The sequence below is a fragment of the Amblyraja radiata genome, chromosome 2 (assembly GCF_010909765.2).
Source record: "Amblyraja radiata isolate CabotCenter1 chromosome 2, sAmbRad1.1.pri, whole genome shotgun sequence".
Taxonomy (NCBI): domain Eukaryota; kingdom Metazoa; phylum Chordata; class Chondrichthyes; order Rajiformes; family Rajidae; genus Amblyraja; species Amblyraja radiata.
This window is the reverse complement of record NC_045957.1, coordinates 132,504,166-132,521,251: the sequence shown is the minus strand read 5'-3', so window position 1 is coordinate 132,521,251 and position 17,086 is coordinate 132,504,166. Positions and strand designations below refer to the sequence as shown.

General features: G+C 44.5%; 1 protein-coding gene across 6 annotated transcripts in view; it reads right to left on the bottom strand.

Annotated features, from left to right (window-relative positions):
• Window positions 1-17,086, bottom strand: part of myo3a (myosin IIIA) — a 312,459-nt gene that overhangs the window by 115,966 nt on the left and 179,407 nt on the right. For 5 of the 6 annotated variants that reach the window (XM_033015890.1, XM_033015903.1, XM_033015896.1 and 2 more), the window contains 3 exons: window positions 15,333-15,486; window positions 13,940-14,028; window positions 7,927-8,056 (listed from right to left, as the gene is read on the bottom strand). In XM_033015890.1, coding sequence (XP_032871781.1) covers window positions 7,927-8,056; window positions 13,940-14,028; window positions 15,333-15,486 — 373 coding nt within the window. Of the gene's footprint in view, window positions 1-7,926; window positions 8,057-13,939; window positions 14,029-15,332; window positions 15,487-17,086 lie in introns of those variants that run through there. The other variant, XM_033015928.1, reaches the window with a different exon arrangement.

Here is a 17,086-nt window from a genome sequence, read left to right as displayed (position 1 = left end):
CAGCACATTGTTCTTGAGTTTTGAAGTTGTGAATTCATGTTACAGTTGTACGAGACATTGGTCGGGACGCATTTAGGGTATTGTGTTCAGTTTTGGTCACCCTGTTGTAGGAAATATGTTGATAAGCTGGAAACGATGCAAAACAGATTCACAAGGATGTTGCCAGGGCACAAGGCCCTGACCTACATTGAGAAGTTGAGCTGGCTAGGACATTATTCCTTGGAGCGCAAGAGGATGAGGGGTGAACTTACAGAGGTGTATAAGAACATGGGAGGAATAGATAGGCTAAATGCACAGTCACAGAACCAGAGAGCATAGGTTTACAATAAGGGCGATATGTGTATGGAATTAGCTGCTGGAGGAAGTCGTTGAGGCAGGTACTATCACAACGTTTAAGAAACATTTAGACAGGTACATGGGTAGGATATGTTGAGAGGGATATGGGGAAAATGCAGGCAGTATAGATGGGACATGTATAGATGGGGCATGTTGTCGGCATGGCCAACTTGGGTTGAAGGGCCTGATTCGAAGCTGTATGACCCTATAACATTATGAGATAGGGGGACAATAACAACTTTATTCCCAGGGTGGAAAATCAAATTAGCAAATCAAATTAAATTAAGGTGAGGGTAGCTTTAAGGTGATAGGGGCAAAGCCTAGAGGTGATGTGCGGAGTAACATTGTTTACACAGAGGGTGGTGAGTGCTCGGAATGTGCTGCCAGGACTGGTAGTTGAAGCTGATACGATAGTGGCATTTTAAATGTTTTTGGATAGACACATGGATATATGGGGAAAGGAGAGATGTGGATCATACGCAGGTAGATAAGAGATGGTTTTTGCACCATGTTCAGCACAGATATTGTGGACTGAAGGGCCTGCTCTTTAGCTGTACAGTTCGCTGTTCTTCCAGTGCTTTGTATCCATGTTCACCAAGGAAAAGGACATGTAGGATAGTGAGACCAATGCAGGGTGGACAATGCAACTGGATGTTGTTCCTTCATTTAAAAAGGGCAATAGCAATAATTCTATAGCTGCAAGGCAGTGGTGGTGCTGCCTTGTAGCTGCGGCTCGCCTGCAGTCCGTTTGTCTTTGCGGGGGGGTGTTTGTGGGGGGGTGGGTGTAACATGTTTTTTGGCTCTTCCTTCGGGGGGGGATGTGACCTTTCCTGCCGTATCCCCCGTCTCCGTGTCCGTCTGCGCTGAGGCCTATCGCGGAGCTGGCGGCCTCCAACTGCGACCGACCTCGAGGCTGCGGAGTCAGATCCAGGACTTACCAACACGAGGCTGGCCGACCTCTGGGCTGTGGTTGCGGTGCGACCCAACTTCCGACCCGACTTTGGAGCCTCGGCCGCGGGCCAGTGGACGACATCGTCGGGAGCTCAAGTCCTGTTTTCCGGAGCTCCCGCAACAACAGCTGCGTCCGCTGGATTGGAGGACGGTAGCTTTGGCAGCTTCGACCGCCCCGGGCCGCGGAGTTTGAACCGGCCCATTTGCGGAGCACGGATTCAGCCGCGGGACTTACTTACCATCACCCGGCGGGGTCACTACATCGGAGGCTTGGATTGCCTCAGCGCAGAGGGAGAGCAAGGAGGGAAGAGACAATGACTTTGGGACTTTAAACTGTGTTGAGTGTTTGTTATTTATTCTATGTTATGACTGCAGGCTAAACCATTTCGTTGCACTGAAAAGTACAATGACAATAAATTGAATCCAATCCAATCCAATCCAATTCAGGAAATTATAGACTAACAAGCCTCACATCAGTCATGGAAGCTATTGGAGAGAATTATAGGGATAAAATTTACTCACATTTGGAAAAGAATTGTCTAATCAGGGACAGTCATCATAGATCTGTACTCAGGGAGTACAGAGAAGGTTCACCAGACTGATTCCTGGGATGTCAGGACTTTCATATGAAGAAAGACTGGATAGACTCGCTAGAATTTAGAAGATTAAGGGGGGATCTTATAGAAACTTACAAATCCTTAAGGGGTTGGACAGGCTAGATGCAGGAAGATTGTTCCCGATGTTGGGGAAGTCCAGGACAAGGGGTCACAGTTTAAGGATAAAGGGGAAATCCTTTAGGACCGAGATGAGAAAAACATTTTTCACACAGAGAGTGGTGAATCTCTGGAACTCTCTGCCACAGAAGGTAGTTGAGGCCAGTTCATTGGCTATATTTAAGAGGGAGCTAGATGTGGCCCTTGTGGCTAAAGGGATCAGGGGATATGGAGAGAAGGCAGGTACAGGATACTGAGTTGGATGATCAGCCATGATCATATTGAATGGCGGTGCAGGCTCGAAGGGCCGAATGGCTTACTGCGCCTATTTTCTTTGTTTCTATGTTTCTATCTGTGTGGTCCAAGTCAGATCTTACAAACGTGGTTGCGTTTTTCCACGTAGTGATGGGGGGAAGTGCATTGCTTTGTCTGAATCGGGAACCCCTCACAACATATGGAGTGTGGACTGGATTTGGAAAATGGCGCCCAAACATGGCGCCTTTTGCATTCGGGATCAGTGGACTATTTAAGTACAATTAGTAATCGGGGATGATATGGCAATACTTTACTGGATTGCAAACGATTCACTTTCATTGCTTTAGCAAATAAACAGTTGACCTTTGTGTAACAGCCTAGAAAGAATATAAAAGTTTTTAAAAGTCTCAGCAGAGACACTTTTTAAAATGCACTAGGGAGGTAGAAATTGTGGAAGGAGTGCACTCTAAAATGATCAAGAATCCCTTAAATGTAACCTCTGTAACAAGATATTGATTATCCCATTAGATTTTGGAGGTAAGTGTACATTTCCTAGGTGACCTGGATAAGGAAGGCAGCTAATGAGGTGTGAATTTAGCCGATTAAGCAGGCAATGCATAGTCTCGCAGCCCATACTTGTAGAAGCAATTGTGAGCAGGTCCAAAATGTGTGGAGACTGAGAAGAATATATTTAAGGTAAGTAATCTGTGTTGTGCACGACCCTGCTACAAAATAATTCATAGCCTGTGACATTGTCTGTGATATAAATGCTGATGGAGCCACGGTTCCCTATCCTACAGAATGTTTGTTACAAAGCAAAGAATCCCAATGATGGTTCATTAATATGTAGAGGCTGTTGATGTCCTGTTTACAGTGTGGTCCACACGTCAGCCAATGACAGCTACACAGCTGCAAACCTTTGCATGTGTAATGGATGAACAAGAGCAAAACATTGCGGGTTTTGCAAAATCTCCAGGAAAAACAGGGAGCGCCGGAATCAGTCAGCAGGTCAGGCAGCATCTGTGCAGGGTTAATCAGTTAACACTCAGAACACCGACCTTTGCTCGTTGCTCTCAAATATTAACACTGTTTTCCCCTTCACCTGATGAATGATCCGCTGTCTGTTTTTTTTGGTTTCATTTTTATGTTGGTAACTCTGATTTCTAACTGCAGGTGGCTTCTAGCTCTAGGGACGTCTACATATGTTATCTAATGGAAACAGTATTTGACTCCAAAACGTTTTTAAGTTGTTGGCCTGAGACCAGATATTATTACAGGTAGAAATAGTAGCATCCTGCATATTAGGTATTTGAACATCTGCCTTTCAATGGTCTATAGCCTCCCTATTCCAATTCATGTGTATATCTAAATGCTGTCCCTAAGAATTTTCTCCAATAATTTCCTTATCAATGAAATAAGACTCACCAGTCTATATTTTTCTTGTTTATTCCTGTTGCCCTTATTTAAACAAAGGAACAGCATTGATTATTCTCAAGTATACCGTGATCTCGCCTATTGCTAATGAGGATACAAAGATCTCCATTGAGGCTCCAGCAATCTCCTCCCTTGCTTCCCTAAGTACCTAGGATAGATGTCATCAGGCCTTGGGGATATACCCAGCTTATTGTTTTTCAAGACATCCGATGCCTTCTCTTTCTTAATATCACCGTGCCCTAGAAGATCAACATATCACTTCGTGCCATCACCGTCAGTCATGTCCTTTTCCATGGTGAATACCAATCTAAAGTAGGAACTTTGATTCCACATACTAATTCCCTCCTTTGTTCTTCGGTGGACCCATCCTTTCCCTAGCTACCCTCTTGCCCCTAATGTGCATGTGAAATGTTTGTTTTGTCATCCTCTTTCTACAGTCAATATAAAGTCATTTGCTTACCAGAGAATTATTTGTTTTTAAGCATTGCTCAGATAAAAATGTGACACCATATTTAAGAACCACTTCACACAAAAATTGCATTAGGGTACAGAAGTAAGTTGGCTATCAGCACAGCAAATGAATCGGCTGACCATGTTTCCCTCCTTGAAACACTTGACCTTGCAGATAAAAACGGAATGAGATCTGAAACAAGCACAAGAGTACTGCAAATGAACAGCAGAACACAATATTTCTTCACAGCAGAAACACAACACATGAGGCTACAATGTGAGGTTGGGCAGTGTTGCTGGCAATGACACATCCCTCCCAGACCAGCTCAATGCATCCTATGTTCACTTTGAACAGAAGGTCAGTGGAATAACATCATCCACTCTAACCGCCTCGGGTGCACCTGTAACAATAGTCCTGTCATAGATGCTTGATTGGTCTCTCCGAAAGTGAACCCATAGAAAACAACTGGCCCGAATGGAGACCCTGACTGTGTGTTCAGGGCCTGCATGAACTAGTTGGCAGGAGTACTCACACAAAATAGTTAACCTCTCCCTATTTGATTCTAAGACACCCACCTACTTTAACACAACCATCATCCCAATGCCAAAGAAAAGCCTTAATGACAATCGTCTAGTGGCTCTGACATCTTTGAAAGTACTTTGAGCTGTGGTCATGTACACATTAACTTCAGCCTCCCAACAGATGGCTAGAACATCAGAATAACACCCACGTCAGACTCCTATTTATTGGCTACTAGACAAAGTGGGACCCATTGGGTCCCAATCACACGGGATGCCTGGTCCCCCAACACAACCCATTCCCCAACACAATATTTCACCACTCACCTGTTCTCCAATGCAATCCGTTCCCCCAACGCAATATTCCACCACTCATCCATAGCCCCTAACTGCGCAGGCACGGGATTGTGGGGGGAGGGAGTGCGTGGGCGGGGGGGTGGGGGGGAGGGGATTTGTGTGGGGGATGGGTGTGTGGTTTGGGGGGGGGGGGGGTTGTGGGGGGAGGGGGTGTGTGGGCAGGGATTATTGGGGGAGGGTGTGTGTGAGCAGGGGGTGGGTTGTGGGGGGAGATGGGTGTGTGGGCAGGAGGTGGGGGGAGGGGGGGGCAGGAGCCAACGAGTGGGACCAGAAGGAAAGGGGCTGGAGCTGGTGGTGTGATGGGGACTAACAGCGGGCACTGGTCGCTGGTCTTTCTCCTCCGCCAGGATCAGAGTCTCCGCTTTCCATTTGGCAACATCGGCGACATCTCCGACTCCGTGCCAGGCCATGCCATGCTGTGCCGGGCCGGGCTGGGTTGGGCTGGGCTGGACTGGGCTGGGTTGGGCTGTGTTGGGCTGTGTTGGGCTGGGCTGGGCTGGCCTGGGCTGGCCTGGGCTGGCCTGGGCTGGCCTGGGCTGGCCTGGGCTGGGCTGGACTGGGCAGGACTGGGCAGGACTGGGCTAGACTGGGCTGGGTTGGGCTGGGCTGGGCCGCTTCCGGTCCCTTAGAAAATTGTGTCCGGTTCGAGACCTCCGCCAGCCATCCACAGCGTCCCTCAGCTCCAGTAAAGACGCGAATGGTGCAGGAAGGGGCGGACCATCCTGGGAAGTGACAGGAGAAGAGACTAATCCGCGCAACGCTGACTGGCAGGAGAGGAGATCGATCTGCGCACACGCGGTTTTTAAGGTTTTAAACCTCGCTAACTTTTACATTATTAGACCACCGATTAGAACAAAACTTGTTGCACTCGCGGCACAGGCGAACGGTAAGTGAGCTGGCGAAAACTTGTAGTGCTATCGGTTACCGTTTTTTGCGCAAATTAAAATAACGCGCAAACCGGAAGATAACAAGATCAGAGTTTTAGTTACGTATAGATAGATAGCTCCAGCTTCATTATCATAATTGATAGGGGATGATCAGCCATGATCACAATGAATGGCGGTGCTGGCTTGAAGGACCGAATGGCCTCCTCCTGCACCTATTTTCTATGTTTCTATGTTTCTATAATCCCAACCAAACTCCTGGATCTAGGTGTCTGAACCCTCCTTGGCAACTGGCCCCTTGGCCTCTTGACCCATAGACCACAATCAATGAGAATAGGCAACAAAACATCCTTCACGATAATTCTCAACAGACCTGCAATGAGCCGCTTACTGCACTCTTTATGCTGTGTGGTCAAATCCTGCTCTAACTCCACTTACAAGTTAGCAGAAGTCACAACATAGTGGGCCAGATCTTGAGTAATGACAAAACAGAGTACAGGATGGAGATCAAGAGCATGGTTGTGAAGTGTGAAGACAACAACCTCTCCCTCAATGTAAACACGATAAAGCTAGTTATTGACTTCAGAAGACGAGGTGGTGGAATGGTGCCGATGTAGAAATGGTCAAAGTCTTCAAGAGTCTAGGCATAACAAATTGTCCTGGATAAACCATATTGAAGCTATGACCCAGAAAGCACACCAATGCCTCGACTGCCTTAGTAGACTAATGAAGGCCGATATATCTCCAACAACTCTTACCAATGTCTACAGATGCACCGTAGAAGCAATACTTTGGGATGCATCACAGTTTGGTTTGGCAACAGCTCTGCCCAAGACTGCAAGAAATTGCAGAGAGTTGCAGATATAGCTCATTCCTTCACATAGACCAGCTGCCTCACTATCGACTCCAACCATACTTCACGCTGCTTCAGGGAAGTAGCTCACATAAATCAATGACCATTTACACCCTGGTCATTCCCTCTTCTTCCCTCTTCACCACTCTTCTCCCCTCTACCATTGGGCAGAAGCATGTACTATCTGATTTAGAAACAGCTCTGCTGTTATCAAATTGCAGACAGGTGTCTCGTAAGATCATGATGCAGCCCCATCTCCCACATTGTGGCCCTTGCCCTTGTTTTTCTCTATACTTTCTCTGTAACTGTAACATTACAATGCTGTAACATGATATTCTGCACTCTGGTATTTTTCTATTTGCACTGTGGTACTTGTGTAATGGTTTGATTGTACTCATATATCGTACGATCTGACTGGATATCATGCCAACAAAGATTTTCACGGTACCTTGGTACACATGGCAATAATAAACCAGTACCAACATCCAATGCCCTTTTACTAGACCAAATGGTGCCAGTACACATATTGTGTAGGAAAGGAACTGCAGATGCTGGTTTGCACCGAAGATAGACACAAAAAGCTGGAGTAACTCAGCAGGACAGACAGCATCTCTGGAGAAAAGGAATAGATGTCAACCCTAAACATCACCCATTCCTTCTCTCCACTCAGCGGGACAGCGTGCCTGCCCCGCTAAGTTACTCTAGCATTTTGATAATTTCCAGTATACACATTGTTCCTTGCTGTTGGTGTCAATGGCAGATCGTTGTCCTATTAGCTACTTAAACTGTTTAAGGACCTGACTGCCTAATTTAAATTGTAAATTTTATTTTTTTAATTTAGCTATGTTTTGGCCATATTAAACGAAAATGTTAAAGTTGGAAATCTAGTTTTTAACCTTTTTGATGCACCAATACGATGTAGTGGCACAAAAAGCACTGCCAATACAATTTTGGCCTGAAGCATTCTTCACAATGCAGCAAGCATCACCTTACAAACAGATGAACAAAAGTTGACAGACAAGTTTAATGAACAATAAACTTTCTGTGCTTTGGTGAATTGGAACTTGAAAAACTATAGGGAGGTGGAAAATATAAAACATTCCTTGCAACATGTCGAGCGACCAGTCCTTCAAGTTTGACACTATTTTGGCAAATCTTAATCACAAAGCCATACCTGATTTTGTCAGAGCATGTGTTATAACCTGCCGAGTAATTTTATTGTCAGATGACTTCAAAAGCAGGACAATATCTGCTGGCAAAGTGTCTCGATTTTTCGCCAGGAAGCCACTGGCATTGTAAAGAACCTGCAATATATTAAAGGTAAGATGACAATTAGATCGGTGTCACAAGACTGAAGTTTAATGGAAAAAGGCCCAGGCAGTGATTTTAAGAATTTGGTTGGGGAAGTTTGCAGCGTTGAATTGTTTGGACTTTTTACAAGATGACTCACTTCAAAATAATGAAATCAATCAAATAGAAGCCATTGCTGCCATTGCCTCGTAGATCCAATGACCATTGTTTGATCATGTGCTGTCATAGAAACATAGAAACATAGAAAATAGGTGCAGGAGTAGGCCATTCGGCCCTTCGAGCCTGCACCGCCATTCAATATGATCATGGCTGATCATCCAACTCAGTATCCTGTACCTGTCTTCTCTCCATACCCCCTGATCCCTTTAGCCACAAGGGCCACATCTAACTCCCTCTTAAATATAGCCAATGAACTGGCCTCAACTACCTTCTGTGGCAGAGAATTCCAGAGATTCACCACTCTGTGTGAAAAATGTTTTTCTCATCTCGGTCCTAAAAGATTTCTCCCTTATCCTTGAACTGTGACCCCTTGTTCTGGACTTCCCCAACATCTGGAACAATCTTCCTGCATCTAGCCTGTCCAACCCCTTAAGAATTTTGTAAGTTTCTATAAGATCCCCCCTCAATCTTGTAAATTCTAGCGAGTACAAGCCGAGTCTATCCAGTCTTTCTTCATATGAAAGTCCTGACATCCCAGGAATCAGTCTGGTGAACCTTCTCTGTACTCCCTCCATGGCAAGAATGTCTTTCCTCAGATTTGGAGACCAAAACTGTACACAATACTCCAGGTGTGGTCTCACCAAATGGCAAATGGTAAATGATTCCTTGCTTTAAAAAGGTCCCTCAAGAAAATGGAAAATAGAAAGATGATGTATTCACAATATGGTCTTACATAATAATAATAATAATAATGGATGGGATTTATATAGCGCCTTTCTAATACTCAAGGCGCTTTACATCGCATTATTCATTCACTCCTCAGTCACACTCGGTGGTGGTAAGCTACTTCTGTAGCCACGGCTGCCCTGGGGCAGACTGACGGAAGCGTGGCTGCCAATCTGCGCCTACGGCCCCTCCGACCACCACCAATCACTCACACACATTCATACATAGACCTTACAATCCCTGTTTTTGTACACAGGCCCTCTTGAAATAAATCATAGCATTGTATTTGCCTTCTTTACAACCGATTCGACTTGCAGGTTAACTTTTTGGGAATCCTGCACCAGCACTCCCAAGTCCCTTTGCTCCTCCGATTCCTGGATTCTCTCCCCATTGAGAAACTAGTCTGCGCCTTAATTCCCACTATTACAATGCTTGACTCCACACTTTACTATAATTCAAACAGGACCAAAACTGTACGCAATACTCCAGGTGTGGTCTCACCAAGACCCTGTACAACTGCAGTAGAACCTCCCTGCTCCTATACTCAAATCCTTTTGCTATGAATGCTAACATACCATTCGCTTTCTTCACTGCCTGCTGCACCTACATGCCTACTTTCAATGACTGGTGTACCATGACACTCAGGTCTCGTTGCATCTCCCCTTTTCCTAATCGGCCAGCTGTGTGGAGCTGGCATTTCTTCCTACGGGAGAATGGATTCCCCAGGTATTCCCATTTCCTTCCACATCCCGAGTATGTACGGTGGATTAATTGCCCTGTGTGTACATGGGAGACGATAGAGATTCAATTTGCTAATGATCTCCCTCCATGTTGGAAAAAATGAAAATGTATTACTGAGTTACAGATGGAATCATGTATGAATCAGTATTGACTGGTATAAGGAATGGACATAATAAGCATAATAACATATGTAATTTTAGGTGCCATGTTCATGGCTAGCTGTTCCTGTGATTTAGGGGCAATTAGATTGTTAAGCAGTAATTATTCTTCAGTACATTATTGAAGTTTACTTTCTCTCTATTTAATAAAGTAATAGATTGTCTGGGTACTTTGTAATGAAGAATAGGAGCAAAAAATGCTGAATACACTCAGCAGGTCAGGGAGCATCTATGAATGTACTCGATTGTATGTAAAACAAAGGATTTCACTGTACATGACAATAAAGTGCCACTGAATCATGAAAAAGAGAACACCTGTAAAGAGAACCATGAAAATAATAACAGAATACATGGATACTTTCTCTTTCTCTTTTTCTCTATTTCTCTTTCCATCTGACCAGCATTTTTGTTTTTATTTCAGATTTTCAGCATCTGCAAATTTGGGATTTTTATTTATTCTGTAATTGGACTGGATTATCAATGGCCCATATATATAGTCAATGATAAACTGCCCACATTTGTCTCCATCTATCTATATTACTAAAAGTCTGATCTCGACTGCTTCTGGCCCACTGTGCTGCGATTTCCGAGAGTACGCCGCCACCTAGAGCCGTCATTTTTGGCCACCTCGCTCAGAGCCCCCCTCCGCTTTCCGGGACCAGAGGATTTTTCCCATCGATGAAAAATCAGAGAGATATTAAAGTTTTTAAAATATTCGCCATTCTCTCTGCTGCCCCCGCTGGTGGCAGGGTGGAGGGACTATAAAACCCGGGAGTGTAGTCCCTCACTCAGTCTCTGCCAGAACCAGGAAGCGAGAGGGTCACGGCTCTCTGAGCTGCGAATAACACTGAACACACGTCTACTCCACGGTGAGTCCCCTCGATGCGGCTGAAAGGTAGCTGCTGCCCAATTGTTTGTCTTGCATTTATAAAAAGTTTGTGTTCACAAAATGAATTTTGGTTGTCAGGTGGCTGCTGCCCAATGATTTACCTAGCCTTTTTAAAAAGTTTGTGTTCACAAAAGGAATTTTGGTTGTCAGGTGGCTGCTGCCCAATTGTTTGCCTCGCCTTTTTAAAAAGTTTGTGTTCACAAAATGAATTTTGGTTGTCGGATGGCTACAGCCAAATTGTTTGCCTTGGCTTGGCTTTTAAAATCGTTGCAACAGTTGGCTGCCAGCCCAATAATCCATTCGGCCCACAATGTCTATGTCAGCCCTCTGGAAACCAGTACCTTCGGCCCGCAACACCCATGGTGGCTATGCATGAGTGGATTGGGTGGGGGATGGGGGAAAAGGACCAAATGAATAATATTAATATAATATCAGGGGGGGGGGGGTTAGTGTCTGTGCGTGTGGGATGCTTAGTGTGTGTGTGACGCTGCAGCCCCCCCCCAATCCCCCCCCAGGGGACGAGACCCAATGGGTCCCACTTGGTCTAATCTCACATAAATGGTCAGCCTACACCAAATAGTTTTTTCGAGGCCCGTTTGTTGCATGAATCTTGTTCTATCCTTACTGGTGAGATCTTACAGATTGTCAGATCCAAATGGGCATAAATCCAATGCAAGTACTACAAAGAACAACAGTCCTGCACAGTATGGAAACAGGCCTTTCAGCCCACCTTGTCCATTAGAGGCATATTGGGTTAATCCCATGTGTTTGCATTTGGCCCATGTCTCTCTATCCCCTTCCATTCCACATGTCTGTTTAAATGTCTTTTAGGTTTACGTTTATTTAGGTTTATGTTTATTATTGTCACGTGTGCCGAGGTACGGTGAAAAGCTTTGTTTTGCATGCCATCCAAACAGGTCAGATATACCACATATAGATACAATCAAGGCAAACTTAAGTACAATAGACAGAGGGGAAGATACAGAGTGTAGGATGCATTTCCGAGCATTGTAGCGCATCTATTCCATAGACATGTGATTGAGGTGAGTACGCTTGTGTGCCATAGTATTAATGTTTTTGAATAATTGTTTTAAAAACATTAGCTTCTTTTAAATATGTCATGATTATTCTTTGAATGCTTATGAAATGAAATGCAGAAGAAACATTAACAGTCGGCTAAACATCATCCTGTCTTATTCAGAAACAAATTTAAAGTATTAACAATCTTTTAAAAAATAATACTTAAGATAAATAGAAACTAATAAAGTAAAATAATTAAAGCAATATTATAACCAAACTAACGCTTGACTTGGTCCACAAAGTCATTTTGCTCCAGTCATAGAAACATAGAAACACAGAAAATAGGTGCAGGAGTAGGCCATTCGGCCCTTCGAGCCTGCACCGCCATTCAATATGATCATGGCTGATCATCCAACTCAGTATCCTGTACCTGCCTTCTCTCCATACCCCCTGATCCCTTTAGCCACAAGGGCCACATCTAACTCCCTCTTAAATATAGCCAATGAACTGGTCTCAACTACATTCTGTGGCAGAGAATTCCAGAGATTCACCACTCTCTGTGTAAAAAATGATTTTCTCCTCTCGGTCCTAAAAGATTTCCCCCTTATCCTTAAACTGTGACCCCTTGTTCTGGAGGGAGAAGTTATTCTTGTGCCAATTCAAACCAGATAGACTTCCCCAGTGTAAATGATAGGAATTGGTGCAGCTTTTTCTATGAGGTGGAATGCTGTCAGGAAAACACTGAGATGCCGGTTCTGGACTTTTGCATTTACACTCGCAAATATAGGAACCCTGAAGCTGATTACAGAAGCACAAAACATTCTTACACACTCATGGAATATACCGTCAATTTCTTGATTCAAGTGACTTTCTTTGATTACAATTAGGTCAGGCTGTTGACATGGCCTGTTCACACGAGCAAGTATGAGGTTTAGTTTAGTTTAGAGATACAGTGTGGAAACAGGCTCTTCAGCCCTCCGAGTCTGCAGAGAACAGCGATCATCTGTACACTAGTTCTACACACTACACACTAGGGACAATTCATAGAAGCCAATTAACCTACAAACCTGCACGTCTTTGAAAAGTGGGAGGAATCTGGAAAACCCAGCGGTCACAGGAGGAATGTACAAACTCTGTACAGACAGTGACCATAGTCAGAATTGAACCCAGGTCTCTGACGCGGTAAGGCAGCAACTCTACTGCTGCACCACCGTGCCTCCTTTGGAGAGGTTGAATGAAAGGAGAAAGTATACAAGCAAGATCCTTACCAGCTTTAATGTGCAGATGGGATCTTGGAGGCCAAGTTCATGGCTCACTAAAGGTGGCAGCACAATTAGATAGGGCGGTAAAAAAGGCTTATGGTACGCTTGCCTTCATTGCTAGGGGCATTGAATATAAGAGTCAGGAAGTCGTAATGCAGCTCTATAGGACTTTGGATAGGTCGCATTTGGAGTATGGTATTCAGTTCTGTTCACCCCATTACAGAAAAGATGATGAGTGTGGCTTTGGAGTGGGTGCAGAGGAGGCTTCCTGGATTAAAGGGTTTAAGCAACCGGGAGAGGTTGGATAGACTTGGATTGTTTTCTTTGGAACATCGGTGGTTAAGGGGACACTTGATATAAGTTTATAACATCATGAGAGATAGGGTAGACAGTCAGAACCTTTTTTCCAATGTGGAATTGTAGAACACTAAAAGGCATAGATACAAGGTGAGAGGGGGTAAGTTTAATGGACATGTGCGGAGCAAGTATTTTCCACAGAGTGGTGGAGGCCTGGAACGCATTGCCAGGTGTGATGTTGGAGGCAGACATGATAATAGCATTTAAGAGGCTTTTAGCTGGATACTTGGAAGTGAAGATAATAGAGGTATATGGATGATGTACAGCAGATCAGATCAATTTAATTTGGCATCATGTTCGGCACAAACATTGTGGGCTGAAAGGGCCATTCTTGTGCTGTACTGTTCTATGTTTTATGTTCTATGTGCGCTGAATGAAAAGCAGCAACACTGGGATCTCCACAAGCATGTGTGAAAAGCCCAGTTTTTGTCAGGTTTGCAGAGAAATGGTAGTGAAAGCCGATGATCTCGCTGTTACTTTCACCCTCAAAATGTTGGCGGTCAATGATATTCTTGCTACAACCTGGTATTGTTGTAATATATCTGATGTCTAATGAGCACTCACCTTTCCTGCATAATGATTAATTCCAAAGCTTAAGTCAACCCTCTTTGGTCTCCAGAAGTAACTTGATTTGAGATTGTCTTCAAATTTCCCTGTTGGCAAAATGTAATTTGTTACTGAAGTTGTTCTTTCCTTGCAATTTAAAAATGAAGATATTCCAACAACCTGAGTTATAACTAGGATTCTATGGTAAACATAACCCAGAGTGGAATTATCCAGAAGGCATAGCTAAAAGGCTAGAAGGCATAGCTTTAGAAAGGCATTCCAGAGAGTAGTGGATGTCTGGAACGTGCTGCTAGGGGTGATGGTGGAGGCAGATATGATAGTGGTATTTAAGAGGCTTTTAGATAGGCACATGGATATGGAGGAGTATGGATCACGTGTAGGCAGAGGAGATTAGTTAAACTTGGCATCATGTTCAGTATGCAAATGTGGGCTAAAGGGCCTGTTCCTGTGCTGTACAATTCCATTGGTTTAATTAAGATATACAGCATGGAGACAGGCTCATCGGCCCCATCAGGTCCACGCTGACCATTGATCCCCCATACACTAGTTCCAGACAATAGACAATAGACAATGGGTGCAGGAGTAGGCCATTCGGCCCTTCGAACCAGCACTGCCATTCAATGTGATCATGGCTGATCATCCCCAATCAGTACCCCGTTCCTGCCTTCACCCCATATCCCCTGACTATGCTATCTTTAAGAGCCTTATGCCCCTGTCCCACTCAGGAAACCTGAACGGAAACCTCTGGAGACTTTGCGCCCCACCCAAGGTTTCTGTGCGGTTCCCGGAGGTTCCCGGAGGTTTTTGTCAGTCTCCCTAATGGTCAAAAGTGGTTTCTGCTTCTTCTATAGAACATAGAACATTAGGGAGACTGACAAAAACCTCCGGGAACCGCTCGGAAACCTTGGGTGGGGCGCAAAGTCTCCAGAGTTTTCCGTTCAGGTTTCCTAATTGGGACAGGGGCATTATCTAGCTCTCTCTTGAAAGTATCCAGAGAATCAGCCTCCACCGCTCTCTGGCAGATAATTCCACAGATTATATGTCCTACACACTATGGGCAATTTACGGAGGCCAATTAAGCTGCAAATCTGCACATCTTTGGAAAGTGGGAGGAAAATGGAGCACCCAGAAAAAACCCATGTGGTCACAGGGTGAACGTTAAAAACTCTGCCCAAGCAACACCCGTAGTCAGGATTGAACCCAGAGCTCTGGTGCTGTGGGGCAGCAGCACTACCATTGCTTCACTGTGCTGCCCCTGTGGCACTGTGCATCCCCTGCACCCCTGTGTTCTATGTTCTATGAAACTTGGCAGAAAGTAGTACCCTACTTTAATGATATATCATGAACATTTTCACTGATCATTCAACCACATGTTATTTTAAAAACTTGCCTACAAGTGTCTGGTCAGTGGCTTGGGGAAATCGACTTTCTTCATCCAGTAGTGCGAGAAGACCCATGGGCTTCTGCAGAAACATATCCAGTAGTGGCTGGTTGTCTTCATACTCAACTAATCGAGCATCCACACCTTCATTCAGATATTCATTCTACAGTAACAACGAAGAGAATGTTACATGGTAACCTAATTCCTCTGTCTTCTCAAAAATAACCAGGCCTCAATGTATCAACGATCTGGATGAGAATGTAGAAGATATCAATAATTTGGATGAGAATGTAGATGATATGTTTCGTAAATTTGCAGATGACACTAAAGGGCCTGTCCCACTTGGCCGTCATTGACGCGACAGGCCGATAGTGACTGTCACACGCATCTTCATGCGTCAGCACAGCCGTCTGGAGCGTGTCACGTCATTTGAATACCCAATGGAAAGTTGTTTAATGCATAATACTGTATTTGCTTTTGAATTATAGTGTAATTCAGAAAATTGGTCGCTTTGGTTCATGTTTTCATCTTCTCCTCCCCTTCCCCCCACGGAATATACATTTCATTACATTGGCCTTCATCAGACAGGGCACTAAGTATAGAAGTTGGGATGTTATGTCACAGTTATATAAGACTTAGGTGGGGTTGCATTTGGAGTTTTGTGTTCAGTTTTGATCATCCTGCTAAAACAAGGTTACTGTTAAACTGGAAAGAGTACAGGCAAGAATTACTACGATGTTGCCAGGACTTTATTCCTTGGAGTGCAGGAGGTTGAAGGGTCATCTTATAGAGGTGTATAAGGTCATGAGGGGAATAGATAGAGTGAATGCACATCCCCCTATCTTCTTCACCCCCCCCCCCCAATATCACCTGCTCATACCCAATTGCTTCCTCTGCCCCCTCCACCAATATTCCTTCCTCTAGCTTCACAATTCACAGCTTTTCAATCCTTATGTCTCACACCTTCTGTCTCTGCATCTTTGGCCTTTATCCACCCATCTACATATCAACCCCCCCCCCCCTCACCTGCAACCACCTGCCAGGTTTTGCCCTGCCCCTCTTCTCTTCCTGCTTTCTACCCCCCTCCCACCCACCCCCCACAATCATTCTGAAAAAGGGTCCCAACCTGAAAAGTCACCTATGCATGTTCTCCAGAGAACATACCTGACTTGTTGAATTACGCCAGCACTTTGTGTCTTATTCCATCCAGGGAGAAATGGCCCTGTTCTTCCTGCCTCTGAAGCCATGTCGAGCAGCCACTTTACCTCTCCCATACCGCAGGCTCTGACTTCTTCTACTAGCTGGGTTTTTCAAACTTTGTCAGAAAGCATCAAATCGGACGTAAGTTGAAACTTAAGGCACGCAGCTTCATTACATATGAAACCTCCACTTGAAAGTAAACTGGCTACGACCTTTCTGTCCCAGCTCCACTAACATCCACATGATCAGGTTTAATGCAGGCTGTAGTTGGCTTTAAGCTTGTTAACAGCACACATAACCTTCAGCTTGAATTTTGTTGCAATCTGTGAGTTTATCGTGGCTTGTAAATGTGGTAAGGATTATTAACGAGGTTTTACTTAATTGTTTAGTATGTCTATAAACCAACGAATGGAACCAAAGCAAACATTTTTAACCGGGCCTTTAACAAATCAACAGTTCATAGCAGAGGGTCAATGAAGTAAAATTTACAGCATTATTGTTTTTTTTACACTCTCAGGGACAGTTAGACCGTGTCACATAGATAACTTCAATCAAAAGCATTA